At 39.9% G+C, this 18,753-nt stretch overlaps 1 protein-coding gene across 1 annotated transcript in view; it reads right to left on the bottom strand.

Annotated features, from left to right (window-relative positions):
• LOC139478350 (receptor-type tyrosine-protein phosphatase epsilon-like) overlaps positions 1-17,696 on the bottom strand; it is a 30,079-nt gene extending 12,383 nt beyond the window's left edge. The window contains 13 exon segments of the mRNA XM_071260787.1: positions 2,890-3,114; positions 3,501-3,695; positions 4,465-4,599; positions 5,496-5,547; positions 5,679-5,730; positions 6,386-6,437; positions 7,276-7,327; positions 7,459-7,510; positions 8,166-8,217; positions 9,395-9,446; positions 9,578-9,629; positions 10,624-10,675; positions 17,645-17,696. Of these exon segments, the coding sequence (XP_071116888.1) occupies positions 2,890-3,114; positions 3,501-3,695; positions 4,465-4,599; positions 5,496-5,547; positions 5,679-5,730; positions 6,386-6,437; positions 7,276-7,327; positions 7,459-7,510; positions 8,166-8,217; positions 9,395-9,446; positions 9,578-9,629; positions 10,624-10,675; positions 17,645-17,696 (1,075 nt within the window).
• Positions 17,697-18,753: the final 1,057 nt, after the last annotated feature.

Below are 18,753 nucleotides of genomic sequence, written 5' to 3'. Positions count from 1 at the left end.
GATACCTTATGAATATGAAAAGGGTTTTGTCGCTTATATTTACATTCGTAATCGCTTCCAGTAACTAAAATTATCTCCGTTAGTGAGGAAACGCGTGCCGCTAAAATTATGGATGTATTACACATTCATTTACACAGCAAAGCAGGAAATCATCATGTTATCGTCCTTGATAACGGTGTTTGAACCTACACCGAAACGTCGCTCTTAATTGTAATAAAGAAGTTGTTCATCCATAAATTCTTATCCTTACTTAGTACTCCAACTTCTAAATGCCTATCAAAGAAGTTATGAATTGTTTGCATTCCATTGTAAAAGAACGAATACATTTATAGCATTTGGTTAAAACAAATACGAACATCTCAAACGTGCCCGGAAATGCATGTAAATACGACATTTTGATTAGAGTAATTACACATGCGGTACAAAGATCAGCTACCAATCCGAAAATGGGTCACAGGTAGTCATTAATCTAACAAATAGCACTAAAGTTACAGATTAAAATACTTATAGTATTTACCAGTTCAAATTAATGGTTCAAAACACATATACTGAACAACGAAAGTTCCTGTTACATTGAATAAGATTTTATACAAAGTTATGTTTTTTTCCAAATCTGAAACAATTTTGGTTTGCGACAGATAAAAGACTCCTGTAATTGTTCAAATGGTTAAATTTGCCACACTGACTTCAGAAAATGCGTGATTTTAATAAAAAATATGAACATGCCAAAATGTGAATTTACAAATCAATAGCGTGTGTGTCGACGTCTGCTTGCGATGCAAGCAACACATCTTCGTCTCATGGAATGGACCAGGCGTCGCACAAATTAAAGTCCTGTGGGATATCTGTCCATATCTGCTGGAGCATGTTTCGAAGTTCCCTGAGTCTCTGTGGAACACGTGGTTGACGTCGAAGGCGCCGATCCATATCATCCCACATGTGCTCGATTGGTGAGAGATCAGGGGAGCGAGCCGGCGAAGGGATATCGATGACATTCACGTTGTTTCTTTGAAGAGTCTCCTGAATAAGTCGAGCAATATGAGGCCGGGCTTTGTCATGTTGAAGGGTAATGCCTGGGCCATGACGACGAAAAAACGGTAGAACAACAGGGCCGATGATCTCGTCGCGGTAGCGCAGTCCATTGAGATTTCCCTCTACCACTATCAAACGGGTCCTCTGACTTGCTGTAATCCCATCCCATACCATAAGGATGCCGCCCCCGAGCCGATCTTCTTCCATGACACAATGATTGACGTAACGTTCACTTCGACGTCGGTACACTCGAATCCGTGGTGAAATCGAGACTCCTCAGTGTCTCAATTGAACTTGTCCCCACTGCATGACAGTCCAGCGTAGACGCTGTCTGCACCACTGTAGACGTGCTTGACGGTGGTTTCCTGTCAAAATGGGACGTCTGGCGGGTCTTCTGGCGACAATCCCTGCACATCTGAGGCGACGACGTACAGATTGTGAAAATATTCGTCGAAGGTCAGGGATGCTTCTTGCAGTCACTGTTGCTGGCTAGAGTCGATTTCGTAGGTGTGTTGTTCGAATCCAGTTGTCTTGTCGATTATTGGTTACGCGTGGCCTGCCACACCGAGGATGGTCTCTGACTGCATTCGTTTGTTGCCAACGTTGCCATAACCACCAAATTGTGTTTCTGTGGACGTTAAATTGTCTTGCAACATCACGTTGACTCGATCCTGCTTCAAGCATACCAATGGCTCGCAGACGCTCATTTTCGGACAGGCGTGGCATTTCCTAATGTTGAATAATTGCGTAGTTTTGTTGTTTTTCTGAGTGATTGTTGTCAGCACGATGCTAAACAATGCATATGCAATCCCGTTACGTACATGTTTTATACCCATTCTTGGGTAGTGAAATGCATGGGGCTTGCATAAAAGTCAACTTTTGCATGAAATGCATGCTTTTCTGTAGCAGTTGCGTTTTTGTGACTTGATTCCATACATGTTCTACAACATTGGAAACCAAACTTTACTTGTTTTGAAAAATACATTAAAATATTGGGGTCACAGGAACATTTGTTGTTGAATATAGTTTTTCAGAAACAAAGTTGACAAAGTTTTATTTTCATCGAACTTGCGCTGTTTGGACTTATCATTTCTTGTGTGTAAGTCTCATTAATAAGTTTCCAATAACCCACCGCCCCACTCGTATGCGGAAGTGTCCTAAGCTGTGTTCTGTAATTATATTCATCAAATTTGAGAAGCTGTTGTAACCACGTGCCCGTGGTGTGACTCTGCAAAGATGTCGGGACATTTGTTGTTTAGTTTTCCTGGCTTTTGGAAGGGAGCAGTGTTTTCTGTTAGACTTTTAAATCCCCTCCTGTCAAATCCTAACGTTCATGGTTGACTAAGATAGTAATGAATATATATCGCAAATTGATTTGTATACAACCTGTTGTCATAAATAAATATTGACAGCACAATATTGAGTTTTAGTTTTAGTTTCATTATCGTTTGTTTCAATGTGAAATACCTGTTCGCCACCTAACATGTCCCTTAGAGTTTCATAAACGTGTAAATGATTTGTTAAGTTTTGTCATCTAACCATTGAAGCAGTCAGGGCTTTCGGCCTATGACGTTGAAATCATCAATTTCAAAAGTACTGTATTTCCTCTATTAGACGCTCGGTCATTATATTAATTTCGCGAGAAACGTTGACGAGGCGTGTTTATAGAGACCTGAATTGCATTTGAGACCCAGCTTCTAAGAGAATATATATAAAAGTGGTTTCAGTAGGAGAAAGGATACCTCTTTCTAACCAATCAGAATCCAGTATTATTCAATGTCATGGTAGAATTTTGTTAGTCTTAGTCATTTTGACATAAGAACCCAACATATTTGTTATGATGTGGTACTTGCTTACCGTTTACGTCCACTTCACAAAAGTCCATTATTGGTTTATAAATATCTTCATTAGACACTGTCGTGTAGAGGAGGATATAACGCCCGCTACCGGAACAAGGTGCTCGTGTGATGTCATCTATGTCATGTCCGTCTCTTGATCCTGTTACGTTGTAGCAGTTGTCACCACTGGGTGTGTCAGTAGAGTTGGTTATGTACACCTGGATGCCATTCCTTCTTGGTCTATCTGAAGTAATGTTTGCAATGTATTATTTCTTCATTCACTTTAATTAAATGGAATAAAACCACAACATGAATAATTGTAATGGTACATATCTGCACAGAGATAATATTAATCTCAACTATATTAACTGACCAGTCAGGAAGCTATACGTGTCATAATGAGTAATGATTAAAGTTATTTTTAAATGTTCGTTTCTGGTGTTCTCTCCATATCACCTGAAAACAATGATTCTGTAATATACATCAAGTGTATATCGCTCAAAACAAATCACTGATTTAAGAACTGACAGAAACATGTTAAAGACATAGGTGATCGCATTGCTTGCGAGTGATACGTTTTAACAACAATACATGAGTACACCTAAATTAGCTTCAGAGTTTGTCACTCACGATCAGTTCTGAAGTAGATGTTGACCACAAGTATAAAAACAGTCTCTTTGAGATCCACCCTCCACCAGTTGGGGTTGCTTTCAGAAGTTTCTATACAATAGCCAAAGCCGTGTGTCCTGTAGTCTCCATCTGTGGCTCGGGATGAATTGTACACATCTCCACTTGAAGCTGTTATCTTATGTTGAGAAACATTTTCTACAAAAAGCAATTGGAACATTTAAGGTCACAATATAACTAAATGTGTGCAGGCCGTAAATATTTTGGTTTTGCATTTCGAGTGAGTGAGTTGGGTTTAACGCCGCTTTTAACAGTATTACAGTTATATCACGGCGTGTCAGCTTAATGTGGGAGGAAAGACCGAAGTGATGCAGGTCTCAGACGTTTACCACTTCGGTGAAACCCACGAGCACGGGTATGGTTATGACGTCGACAAACCTAGAAACATAATCGGGGCGAACCGGGATTCGAACCCACAATCATAGGTTTCTGGCGTGGCCAAGGGACGCAACTCTGCACAGCGAATCGCGGCGCCTTAGACGACTGGGCCACCCGTGCCCCCTTTTGCATTTCGAAGTTCTAAAGCCAAACATAAAAACACTCATAGTAGCAACAACATGTATAATCACAGATAAGCAGGGCGCGGACCCAATGAGCGATGTACTATCAATATCTCAATAATATTAATTTATGTTTATTCTTTTGAAAATATCATCAAAATATTTAACCTTTAAGATTGAGGATTTTTTGTTGTTGTAAATTAATCATGGTTTTGATTATTTTACCAGAAATGCGCTATGGATAATGGTAACTGTTTGTTAAATAATATATAAGTATTTCATTTCTAAGACTCTCACCATAAATATGTTCATATTCATCAAATAAATAATTGCATTCCATGTCGAAATGCATTGAATTAGTGTTGTACTCATATCTGAATATGAATAATAACGTAATGATAACATACGTCTCTGACATGTCGGCCCTGACCACCCTTCGAAACAGTCAGACGACTGGCAGCCGTAAGTATGGTCACATTTCTTTGGGGGACAGTGACACTCATAACCACATCTGTACCCGTATGTACTGTTAGGACAGCTGCCTGTAACAGAAGTATTATATCAGAGATAGACACTGGTTGCCTACCTGTAAGTGGTAACACTGAATCCTACCTGAAGTAACAACACTGAATTCAACCTGCAATTGACACAAGTAAGTCCTACCAGGAAGTGCTGACACCTACCTAGAAGTGACACAACCGATTCCTACTTGGAAGTTACAACATTGAATCCGACCTGGAATGAACAACAATGTATCCTACCTGGAAATAACAACACTGAATACTATCAGGAAGTAACAACACTGAATCCTACCAGGTAGTAACAACACTGAATCCTACGTGGGAGTAAAAACACTGAATCCTACTTGGAAGTGACAGAACTGAATCATACCTGTGAGTAACAACACTGAAACTTATCTGGAAGTAACAACACCCAATCCTACGAGGAAGTAACAACATTGAATCTTATCTGGAAGTGACAATGCTTATTCCCACCAGGATGTGACACAACTGAATCATACCAGGAAGTAACAACACTGAATCCTACCAGCAAGTAACATAACTGAATCATATCTGGAAGTGACACAGCTGAATCATACTTGGAAGTAACAACACTGAATCCAACCAGGAAGTAACAATACTGAATCCTATCTGGAAGTAGCAACACCCAATCCTATCAGGAAGTAACAACACTGAATCCTACCAGGAAGTAACAACACTGAATCCTATGTGGAAGTAACAACAGCCAGCCTTACCAGGAAGTAACAACACTGAATCATATCTGGAAGTGACACAACTGAATCCTACCAGGAAGTAACAACACTGAATCCTATCTGAAAGTGATAACACTGAATCCTACCACGAAGTAACAACACCAAACACAGCTGCCTGTAACATAAGTATTACGTCAGAGATAGACAGTGACACTGGTTGCCTACCTGGAAGTAACAACACCGATTCCAACCTGGGAGTAACAACACTGAATCTTATCTGGAAGTGACACAACTCAAATCATATCTGGAAGTAAAAACACTGAATCTAATCTGGAAGTAGCAACACTGAAATCTACTTGGAAGTAACAACACCCAACCTTACCAGGAAGTAACAACACTGAATCCTACTTGGAAGTAACAACATCCAGCCTTACCAGGAAGTAACAACACTGAATCATATCTGGAAGTGACACAACTGAATCTTAGCTAGAAGTGACAACACTGAATCCTTTCTGGAAGTAGCAACATCAAATCCTTCCAGGAAGTAACAACACTGAATCCTATCTGAAAGTGATAACACTGAATGCCACCACGAAGTCACAACACTGAATCCTATCCGGAAGTGACACAACTGAATCCTATCTGGAAGTGACACAACTGTATCCTACTTAGAAGTAACAACATCCAATCCTACAAGGACGTAACAACACTGAATCCTATCTAGTAGTGACACAACTGAATCCTACCAGCAAGTAACAATACTAAATCTGACCAGGAAGTACCAACACTGAATCCTGTAACTAATGTTATATTTGGGATAACACTTTCTTAGTAAAGTGAAGACTGAATCCTATTTGGAAGTAACAATACTGAATCCGACCAGGAAGTAACAACACTGAATCCTATCTGGAAGTAACAACAGCCAGCCTTACCAGGAAGTAACAACACTGAATCATATCTGGAAGTGACACAACTGAATCCTACCAGGAAGTAACAACACTGAATCCTATCTGAAAGTGATAACACTGAATCCTACCACGAAGTAACAACACCAAACACAGCTGCCTGTAACATAAGTATTACGTCAGAGATAGACAGTGACACTGGTTGCCTACCTGGAAGTAACAACACCGATTCCAACCTGGGAGTAACAACACTGAATCTTATCTGGAAGTGACACAACTCAAATCATATCTGGAAGTAAAAACACTGAATCTAATCTGGAAGTAGCAACACTGAAATCTACTTGGAAGTAACAACACCCAACCTTACCAGGAAGTAACAACACTGAATCCTACTTGGAAGTAACAACATCCAGCCTTACCAGGAAGTAACAACACTGAATCATATCTGGAAGTGACACAACTGAATCTTAGCTAGAAGTGACAACACTGAATCCTTTCTGGAAGTAGCAACATCAAATCCTTCCAGGAAATAACAACACTGAATCCTATCTGAAAGTGATAACACTGAATGCCACCACGAAGTCACAACACTGAATCCTATCCGGAAGTGACACAACTGAATCCTATCTGGAAGTGACACAACTGTATCCTACTTAGAAGTAACAACATCCAATCCTACAAGGACGTAACAACACTGAATCCTATCTAGTAGTGACACAACTGAATCCTACCAGCAAGTAACAATACTAAATCTGACCAGGAAGTACCAACACTGAATCCTGTAACTAATGTTATATTTGGGATAACACTTTCTTAGTAAAGTGAAGACTGAATCCTATTTGGAAGTAACAATACTGAATCCGACCAGGAAGTAACAACACTGAATCCTATCTGGAAGTAACAACAGCCAGCCTTACCAGGAAGTAACAACACTGAATCATATCTGGAAGTGACACAACTGAATCCTACCAGGAAGTAACAACACTGAATCCTATCTGAAAGTGATAACACTGAATCCTACCACGAAGTAACAACACCAAACACAGCTGCCTGTAACATAAGTATTACGTCAGAGATAGACAGTGACACTGGTTGCCTACCTGGAAGTAACAACACCGATTCCAACCTGGGAGTAACAACACTGAATCTTATCTGGAAGTGACACAACTCAAATCATATCTGGAAGTAAAAACACTGAATCTAATCTGGAAGTAGCAACACTGAAATCTACTTGGAAGTAACAACACCCAACCTTACCAGGAAGTAACAACACTGAATCCTACTTGGAAGTAACAACATCCAGCCTTACCAGGAAGTAACAACACTGAATCATATCTGGAAGTGACACAACTGAATCTTAGCTAGAAGTGACAACACTGAATCCTTTCTGGAAGTAGCAACATCAAATCCTTCCAGGAAATAACAACACTGAATCCTATCTGAAAGTGATAACACTGAATGCCACCACGAAGTCACAACACTGAATCCTATCCGGAAGTGACACAACTGAATCCTATCTGGAAGTGACACAACTGTATCCTACTTAGAAGTAACAACATCCAATCCTACAAGGACGTAACAACACTGAATCCTATCTAGTAGTGACACAACTGAATCCTACCAGCAAGTAACAATACTAAATCTGACCAGGAAGTACCAACACTGAATCCTGTAACTAATGTTATATTTGGGATAACACTTTCTTAGTAAAGTGAAGACTGAATCCTATTTGGAAGTAACAATACTGAATCCGACCAGGAAGTAACAACACTGAATCCTATCTGGAAGTAACAACAGCCAGCCTTACCAGGAAGTAACAACACTGAATCATATCTGGAAGTGACACAACTGAATCCTACCAGGAAGTAACAACACTGAATCCTATCTGAAAGTGATAACACTGAATCCTACCACGAAGTAACAACACCAAACACAGCTGCCTGTAACATAAGTATTACGTCAGAGATAGACAGTGACACTGGTTGCCTACCTGGAAGTAACAACACCGATTCCAACCTGGGAGTAACAACACTGAATCTTATCTGGAAGTGACACAACTCAAATCATATCTGGAAGTAAAAACACTGAATCTAATCTGGAAGTAGCAACACTGAAATCTACTTGGAAGTAACAACACCCAACCTTACCAGGAAGTAACAACACTGAATCCTACTTGGAAGTAACAACATCCAGCCTTACCAGGAAGTAACAACACTGAATCATATCTGGAAGTGACACAACTGAATCTTAGCTAGAAGTGACAACACTGAATCCTTTCTGGAAGTAGCAACATCAAATCCTTCCAGGAAGTAACAACACTGAATCCTATCTGAAAGTGATAACACTGAATGCCACCACGAAGTCACAACACTGAATCCTATCCGGAAGTGACACAACTGAATCCTATCTGGAAGTGACACAACTGTATCCTACTTAGAAGTAACAACATCCAATCCTACAAGGACGTAACAACACTGAATCCTATCTAGTAGTGACACAACTGAATCCTACCAGCAAGTAACAATACTAAATCTGACCAGGAAGTACCAACACTGAATCCTGTAACTAATGTTATATTTGGGATAACACTTTCTTAGTAAAGTGAAGACTGAATCCTATTTGGAAGTAACAATACTGAATCCGACCAGGAAGTAACAACACTGAATCCTATCTGGAAGTAACAACACTGAATCTTCCCTGGGAGTAACAACACTGAATCCTACCTGGAAGTGACACAACTGATTCCTACCTGGAAGTGACACAACTGTATCCTACCTGGAAGTGACACAACTGAATCCTAAAAAAGAAGTCACAGCACTGAAACCAACCATGAAGTGACAACACCCATTCCTACCAGGTAGTGTCAACACTGAGTCCTACAAAAATGCGATAGCACTGAATGCAACCAGGAAGTAACAACACTGAATCCTATCTGGAAGTAGCAACACCCAATCCTATCAGGAAGTAACAACACTGAATCCTACCCGGAAGTAACAACACTGAATCCTATGTGGAAGTAACAACAGCCAGCCTTATCAGGAAGTAACAACACTGAATCATATCTGGAAGTGACACAACTGAATCCTACCAGGAAGTAACAACACTGAATCCTATCTGAAAGTGATAACACTGAATCCTACCACGAAGTAACAACACCAAACACAGCTACCTGTAACATAAGTATTACGTCAGAGATAGACAGTGACACTGGTTGCCTACCTGGAAGTAACAACACCGATTCCAACCTGGGAGTAACAACACTGAATCTTATCTGGAAGTGACACAACTCAAATCATATCTGGAAGTAAAAACACTGAATCTAATCTGGAAGTAGCAACACTGAAATCTACTTGGAAGTAACAACACCCAACCTTACCAGGAAGTAACAACACTGAATCCTACTTGGAAGTAACAACATCCAGCCTTACCAGGAAGTAACAACACTGAATCATATCTGGAAGTGACACAACTGAATCTTAGCTAGAAGTGACAACACTGAATCCTTTCTGGAAGTAGCAACATCAAATCCTACCAGGAAGTAACAACACTGAATCCTATCTGAAAGTGATAACACTGAATGCTACCACGAAGTAACAACACTGAATCCTATCCGGAAGTGACACAACTGAATCCTATCTGGAAGTGACACAACTGTATCCTACTTAGAAGTAACAACATCCAATCCTACAAGGACGTAACAACACTGAATCTTATCTAGTAGTGACACAACTGAATCCTACCAGCAAGTAACAATACTAAATCTGACCAGGAAGTACCAACACTGAATCCTGTAACTAATGTTATATTTGGGATAACACTTTCTTAGTAAAGTACAGACTGAATCCTATTTGGAAGTAACAATACTGAATCCGACCAGGAAGTAACAACACTGAATCCTATCTGGAAGTAACAACACTGAATCCTCCCTGGGAGTAACAACACTGAATCCTACCTGGAAGTGACACAACTGATTCCTACCTGGAAGTGACACAACTGAATCCTACCTGGAAATGACACAACTGAATCCTAAAAAAGAAGTCACAGCACTGAAACCAACCATGAAGTGACAACACCCATTCCTACCAGGTAGTGTCAACACTGAATCCTACAAAAATGCCATAGCACTGAATCCAACCAGGAAGTAACAACACTGAATCCTATCTGGAAGTAGCAACACCCAATCCTATCAGGAAGTAACAACACTGAATCCTACCAGGAAGTAACAACACTGAATCCTACCAGGAAGTAACAACAGCCAGCCTTACCAGGAAGTAACAACACTGAATCATATCTGGAAGTGACACAACTGAATTCTACCAGGAAGTAACAACACTGAATCCTATCTGAAAGTGATAACACTGAATCCTACCACGAAGTAACAACACCAAACACAGCTACCTGTAACATAAGTATTACGTCAGAGATAGACAGTGACACTGGTTGCCTACCTGGAAGTAACAACACTGATTCCAACCTGGGAGTAACAACACTGAATCTTATCTGGAAGTGACACAACTCAAATCATATCTGGAAGTAAAAACACTGAATCTAATCTGGAAGTAGCAACACTGAAATCTACTTGGAAGTAACAACACCCAACCTTACCAGGAAGTAACAACACTGAATCCTACTTGGAAGTAACAACATCCAGCCTTACCAGGAAGTAACAACACTGAATCATATCTGGAAGTGACACAACTGAATCTTAGCTAGAAGTGACAACACTGAATCCTTTCTGGAAGTAGCAACATCAAATCCTACCAGGAAGTAACAACACTGAATCCTATCTGAAAGTGATAACACTGAATGCTACCACGAAGTAACAACACTGAATCCTATCCGGAAGTGACACAACTGAATCCTATCTGGAAGTGACACAACTGTATCCTACTTAGAAGTAACAACATCCAATCCTACAAGGACGTAACAACACTGAATCCTATCTAGTAGTGACACAACTGAATCCTACCAGCAAGTAACAATACTAAATCTGACCAGGAAGTACCAACACTGAATCCTGTAACTAATGTTATATTTGGGATAACACTTTCTTAGTAAAGTACAGACTGAATCCTATTTGGAAGTAACAATACTGAATCCGACCAGGAAGTAAATACACTGAATCCAATCTGAAAGTGATAACACTGAATGCTACCACGAAGTAACAACACTGAATCCTATCCGGAAGTGACACAACTGAATCCTATCTGGAAGTGACACAACTGTATCCTACTTAGAAGTAACAACATCCAATCCTACAAGGACGTAACAACACTGAATCCTATCTAGTAGTGACACAACTGAATCCTACCAGCAAGTAACAATACTAAATCTGACCAGGAAGTACCAACACTGAATCCTGTAACTAATGTTATATTTGGGATAACACTTTCTTAGTAAAGTACAGACTGAATCCTATTTGGAAGTAACAATACTGAATCCGACCAGGAAGTAACAACACTGAATCCTATCTGGAAGTAACAACACTGAATCTTCCCTGGGAGTAACAACACTGAATCCTACCTGGAAGTGACACAACTGATTCCTACCTGGAAGTGACACAACTGTATCCTACCTGGAAGTGACACAACTGAATCCTAAAAAAGAAGTCACAGCACTGAAACCAACCATGAAGTGACAACACCCATTCCTACCAGGTAGTGTCAACACCGAATCCTACAAAAATGCCATAGCACTGAATCCAACCAGGAAGTAACAACACTGAATCCTATCTGGAAGTAGCAACACCCAATCCTATCAGGAAGTAACAACACTGAATCCTACCCGGAAGTAACAACACTGAATCCTATGTGGAAGTAACAACAGCCAGCCTTATCAGGAAGTAACAACACTGAATCATATCTGGAAGTGACACAACTGAATCCTACCAGGAAGTAACAACACTGAATCCTATCTGAAAGTGATAACACTGAATCCTACCACGAAGTAACAACACCAAACACAGCTGCCTATAACATAAGTATTACGTCAGAGATAGACAGTGACACTGGTTGCCTACCTGGAAGTAACAACACCGATTCCAACCTGGGAGTAACAACACTGAATCTTATCTGGAAGTAGCAACACTGAAATCTACTTGGAAGTAACAACACCCAACCTTACCAGGAAGTAACAACACTGAATCCTACTTGGAAGTAACAACATCCAGCCTTACCAGGAAGTAACAACACTGAATCATATCTGGAAGTGACACAACTGAATCTTAGCTAGAAGTGACAACACTGAATCCTTTCTGGAAGTAGCAACATCAAATCCTACCAGGAAGTAACAACACTGAATCCTATCTGAAAGTGATAACACTGAATGCTACCACGAAGTAACAACACTGAATCCTATCCGGAAGTGACACAACTGAATCCTATCTGGAAGTGACACAACTGTATCCTACTTAGAAGTAACAACATCCAATCCTACAAGGACGTAACAACACTGAATCCTATCTAGTAGTGACACAACTGAATCCTACCAGCAAGTAACAATACTAAATCTGACCAGGAAGTACCAACACTGAATCCTGTAACTAATGTTATATTTGGGATAACACTTTCTTAGTAAAGTACAGACTGAATCCTATTTGGATGTAACAATACTGAATCCAACCAGGAAGTAACAACACTGAATCCTATCTGGAAGTAACAACACTGAATCCTCCCTGGGAGTAACAACACTGAATCCTACCTGGAAGTGACACAACTGATTCCTACCTGGAAGTGACACAACTGAATCCTACCTGGAAATGACACAACTGAATCCTAAAAAAGAAGTCACAGCACTGAAACCAACCATGAAGTGACAACACCCATTCCTACCAGGTAGTGTCAACACTGAATCCTACAAAAATGCGATAGCACTGAATCCAACCAGGAAGTAACAACACTGAATCCTATCTGGAAGTAGCAACACCCAATCCTATCAGGAAGTAACAACACTGAATCCTACCAGGAAGTAACAACACTGAATCCTATGTGGAAGTAACAACAGCCAGCCTTACCAGGAAGTAACAACACTGAATCATATCTGGAAGTGACACAACTGAATCCTACCAGGAAGTAACAACACTGAATCCTATCTGAAAGTGATAACACTGAATCCTACCACGAAGTAACAACACCAAACACAGCTGCCTGTAACATATGTATTACGTCAGAGATAGACCGTGACACTGGTTGCCTACCTGGAAGTAACAATACTGAATCCTCCCTGGGAGTAACAACACTGAATCCTACCTGGAAGTGACACAACTGATTCCTACCTGGAAGTGACACAACTGAATCCTACCTGGAAGTGACACAACTGAATCCTAAAAAAGAAGTCACAGCACTGAAACCAACCATGAAGTGACAACACCCATTCCTACCAGGTAGTGTCAACACTGAATCCTACAAAAATGCGATAGCACTGAATCCAACCAGAAAGTGACAACATTGAATCCTATTAGGAAGTTACAAAACTGGATCCTACCAAGAAGTGACATCACTGAATCCTACCAGGAAATGACAACTCCGAATCCTACCAGGAAGTGAAAAAAACCTGAATCCTACCAGGAAGTGACAAAACTAAATACTACCAGGAAGTGACATCATTGAATCTTGCAAAGACGAGAGAACAGAATCCAACCAGAAATCCGTGACACTGAATCGAACCAGGAAGTGACAGTGCTGAATTCTACCAGGAAGTGACAATTCTTAATCCTACAAGGAAGTGACAAAACTGAATCCTATGAGGAAGTAAAGATGCTGAATCTGGTAGTGACAGCACTGAATTCTACAAGGAAGTGACAATTCTTAATTTTGCAAGGAAGTGACAAACCTAAATCCTACCTGGCAGTGTCAATTCCGAATCTCACCAGGAACACTAATGCCTACTAGGAAATGGCAATACTGAATCCCACAAGGATTTGACCGCACTGAATCCAACAAGGAAGTGACAACACTGAATCCTGCAGGGACATGACAACACTGAATTCTGCAGGGACATGACAACACTGAATCCTACAGGGACATGACAACACTGAATTCTGCAGGGACATGACAACACTGAATTCTGCAGGGACATGACAGCACTGAATCCTGCAGGGACATGACAGCACCAGGAAGTGATAAACTGAAACACTGAATCCTGAGGACATTGCTTTAAATCATAACATAAGATTACTTGTTGCTGAAAATTGTTTTAAAATTGTGCTTGGCTGTTACATTTTACATTTAGCTTCTATTTTCAGGGCCCATAGCCCCTTATACAATATGGGATGTTATCGTCATGTTACCGTCATGTTTTCTCTTGTCTCTGTCCTTGTCCACATGCAAGAATATGTGTTTTTCACAAAGCTATGTAAACCGATGTTTGCTCGAAGCTCAAACGCAGGTCAACTTCTACCTATGCTTGGCCATAGACATACCAGGTATTATATACTCTTCAAAAAAAGGAATGCAATACGGATATTTTGGGCCATAACAGCAAAATAAGTGGACCAAGAGGTGCACAATGAAGAGGTTTATTGTGTTATTTAGTGAGAAATTTGTCGGATCAAAATGAACACAACAAGGACATGCAAACCATTAGTCCGGAAACACGTACGATTTGGAATAATGCATCCAGTGCATTAACGAAAGGGCCACAGAGATGCACGTACTACACGTGCAACAGAACTATGAACGGTATTAAAGTGCAAGGTATTTGATTGCCTGGCATCTGTGTCAACCGAACAGTGACAGTTCAACAACATGCAAAGATTAACAGAAGTGCAAAGAAACAACGTCAAAGGCCGCTTGCAGGCAGGGCTATCCCGATCAGCTGTAGCCGGGGTTTTCAATGTAGCGCCAAGCACCATCACAAGGCTATGGGATTGGTTTCAACAGATCGCATACAGCTCGTATCACAAGAGCCTGTCTACACAACAACAACGTTGATGTTCTCCCCTGGCCCTCCAGATCCCCGTATTTGAATAGATGACCTGTGACCCGATGGAGGACCTGTTGGATGAATTGGATAGACGGCTACGCCGACGTCTTCTTTCAGTGGCATTTAGAAGTTGGTGTGATGAAGTAAGACGTGTTATATGGATGAACAACTTCTATATTACAATTAGTGCAACTAAGAGATGACTAGGGAGGAGATGTCAGGCTGCTATCGATTCATACGGGGGACATACACGTTATTGATGGTAGCTGATCTTCACTTTAGACTTTTCCTATGTAAGGATAACTGAGATGACTACAAGTGATCTCTCCACAACATTTTGGCTCAATACCTTCTACGGTTCCTCGTATAAATGTATTTTTCTACATCACACAAATCTGGCTTTGCGTTTTTGTTTTGAAGAGTATACTACTATTAATTATTGTCACTATATTGAGCTTATATTGTGAGAATTGTCAGTAGAGGATATACTTATCATCACAAAGACTGCATTATACCACTTACTGTTTCTGTGCATTGCACTCTTTTCATAACGTACTATTTTCCATAGGTATTCCTTAACAAGTGCTGTGCAAAGATTGTATATCAACTAGATAAGTCGAGGTGCGTCCTGTTCAAGAGTCTAAGAACATGCATACATGTCCGTTACTCAGTTGATTCCAAAGCTCCATAAACATCTGTACGAAGAGACACGTATTGTAGGGACCAGCAAATGTACCACCGAATACGTCTCGGAGATCAAACATAATCATTAATACAATCAAGAAAGGATTTTCTTCATATACACCGAAAGTATTTGAGACAAGTAGATAAAGATTTAATGCCGGTGGATTCACAAAACACTCAAAAACATTGCTGAAATTTGGCATCTCAGAAACGAACAAAACTAAATTTTGTCAAAACAATCCTGAGTGACGTGGTAACCATAGATACAGTTACATATCTATCCACAGACGTTCAGGACAATTTGTCAAAAACAACAAATGATATTAAAAGTTTACTGAGAAAACAATATGTGAAATGTTGGACTTCCTCATTGATAAGATCTATGTTAAATTTTGGGGTAAGATATTTATGAGCATCAAGTATGATCCCCTTCTTGCATCTTTTTATGCATCTGAATCGGATTTTCTTGTCGGATTATCAAAAATCTACATTAATGGGAATTCGGCCAAGAAGGTACATCGATTATCTGATATCCTTAATTCTACCATGAATTTGGAATTTACTCGATTCTGATTGGTCAATCAGAGGCTTTTAAATCACAATAAACCCCCTCTGATTGAAACAGCTGGTTTGACGGCCGCATCACCGCGGAAGCTAATATCCATAGAATAGTACTATTTTCTGTCATTGTCAGTAGGCATATTTAAATAATTATATCTACAATTACAGGTTACAAAATGCATAGATGCGGTTACTACAATATTCAAAGGAAGTGTGGCAGTACATTTCGTGCAGAAAAACACGACAGAAATCAACAATGGGAATATATTTGGGGTTTGGAGACAACAGAGAGCTTGGAATATTGGCGCTTTTCTATATACGACTGTGACGTCATATTTTGTGTCTCACAATGACCGATATGACGTCATAATGGTGACGTGCGATGTAGAGCGAGATCCTTGCAAAGCTTGCTTTGTTTTCTTTAGGGATTCCCACCTCATGTTAGATTACCAAGTTGCCGTGCTTTTTATGCTTTTAATGCCTGTCATATGTTCGAGTGAAGTATTTCCGTGTAAACAAACTGCTTGAGTATATACAGCACCATATTTTGTTGGGTGATTCCGTAATTCAGATCGATAACCCACTAAAACACTAAACTCAACCCATGCCGCTTCATTCAGTATATTTGCTAACACCAAAGTGTTCGCGTTTTATTTAGTCATGGTAGAATGGAGATAAACATATTGTGTTTTCAATGTAGAGGTAGGTTACCTGTAGATTTAACCGCGCTAAATTTAACATTTGAAACATCAGACTGCGCTTTCGGTTCCAAATTCAATTTACCGGGGTTAAATCTACAGGTAACCTAGCTTTACATTGAAAACACAGTATGTTTATCACCGAAATAACGGTCATGTGGCCACTAATTTACCCGTCAAAACCACAAATAAAGGAGACCAGTTAGACCGCCTCGTCTTGTTCCTATTTAGAAATGCGCATAAAGATTCAGAGTGACAGAAAGCTATCCACAAGAGGGATATTTTAACTGTTCAATAGTCAAAAGTCTGTCCTTCCATTGGTTCATTCGTTCGTTCATTCGCTGTGTGAGTGAGTGAGTGTCACAGGCAGCAGTTTCTGAGCAATACCGTGGTCTTAAAGTTTTGAAACGTAGTCGACGCTTACGACAGGCTCATTTGGTGACTGGGATCCAAGTGTACCCTATTTCTCGAAACGTGAACCCTTACACACAACAAAATGATACATCACACATTCAACGAGCATGAAATAGAAGTCAAGACTACAAGATTCTATCACAGGACAGTATGTTGTTTAGCTGATGACTATTACATAAGTTCCACCTACCTGATGACTGCCAGAGGAGCGTGAGAAATACAACCACAGCCCCAAACTCCATAGTGTTACAGTCCTACCAGGAAGTGAGTTACTACAGTGCGTCAACTACTCTACTGGATCACACTGTCATGCTGTCGTAGGCAATACCTATGACCCTCATTGCATTACCACACAGCATTGTGTTATTGATCTCCTATATGTTAACAACAGGTGCGCTCCCTGACGAGAAACAAACGCAATGTAATATTACTGTGTTGTCACCTTGGCCACATGCTTTACAAATCAGCAACATGCCAACTGAATGTTATATGTATGCGTACACTCGTCTGCCCTTGTGTTGATCAGTCAATAAGGCTCATTGTTATCATGTTTAAATAACAGTTAATCTTCATTGACGTAAATGCGGGGCTGTGAATTTTGATGGAGACTTTCTATTTGTTCAGTTGCATCAGCAAAACCAACTATATTTTAATAAAAACTATGAGTCTAAATGTTATTTTACAGAAAATAGCTTGCAGCAATGTATTTTCAACAGTCAGAAGCACACATATTTTTTTTCAAGAATTTGCTGGACAATCTAAAAGTTTCCATAAAGTCCCAGCCCTTGACAACCGTAAACTGTTATAAAACAAAATGCAGATATGAGATAAATATGTGTAGATACATATGGGATAAACGTCTGTTTGTGTGTTGTTCGATGGGTCGCAGTTGTCAATGACACTTAATACCCGAAATATACGACCTGTATATGGGTAATTAAACATACAAACTACATCACTTCCTCCATAAAAGTAGATGTGTAATGAACTGAAGTAGTTTACTTCAGCAGTGAGCGGTGAGGTTGGTGCTGTGGAAAAAAAAAGTTGACAGATGAAGTCATGTGTCACGCTCTTATCAAGATCTACTTTAGGCAACCGAGGACTGATATATGGGCACGCTGAAGTGCATTTTAAATCATGTGATACAGAACAATGAGTTTGTTTCAATATATAACAAGGACCTTATACCACACACCTTCCAACTGGAATACATTATCATAAACTTAATTGTCGAAAGTATTTCAATAATTCAAAGTTCTCACGGCAAACATATAAATAATATTCCATCAGGTAAATTGA

The sequence above is a fragment of the Haliotis cracherodii genome, unplaced genomic scaffold, assembly GCF_022045235.1.
Source record: "Haliotis cracherodii isolate W230 unplaced genomic scaffold, xgHalCrac1.p SCAF_4, whole genome shotgun sequence".
Classification (NCBI taxonomy): domain Eukaryota; kingdom Metazoa; phylum Mollusca; class Gastropoda; order Lepetellida; family Haliotidae; genus Haliotis; species Haliotis cracherodii.
Note: the sequence above shows the minus strand (reverse complement) of the source record. Positions and strands in the feature narration are given on the sequence as shown.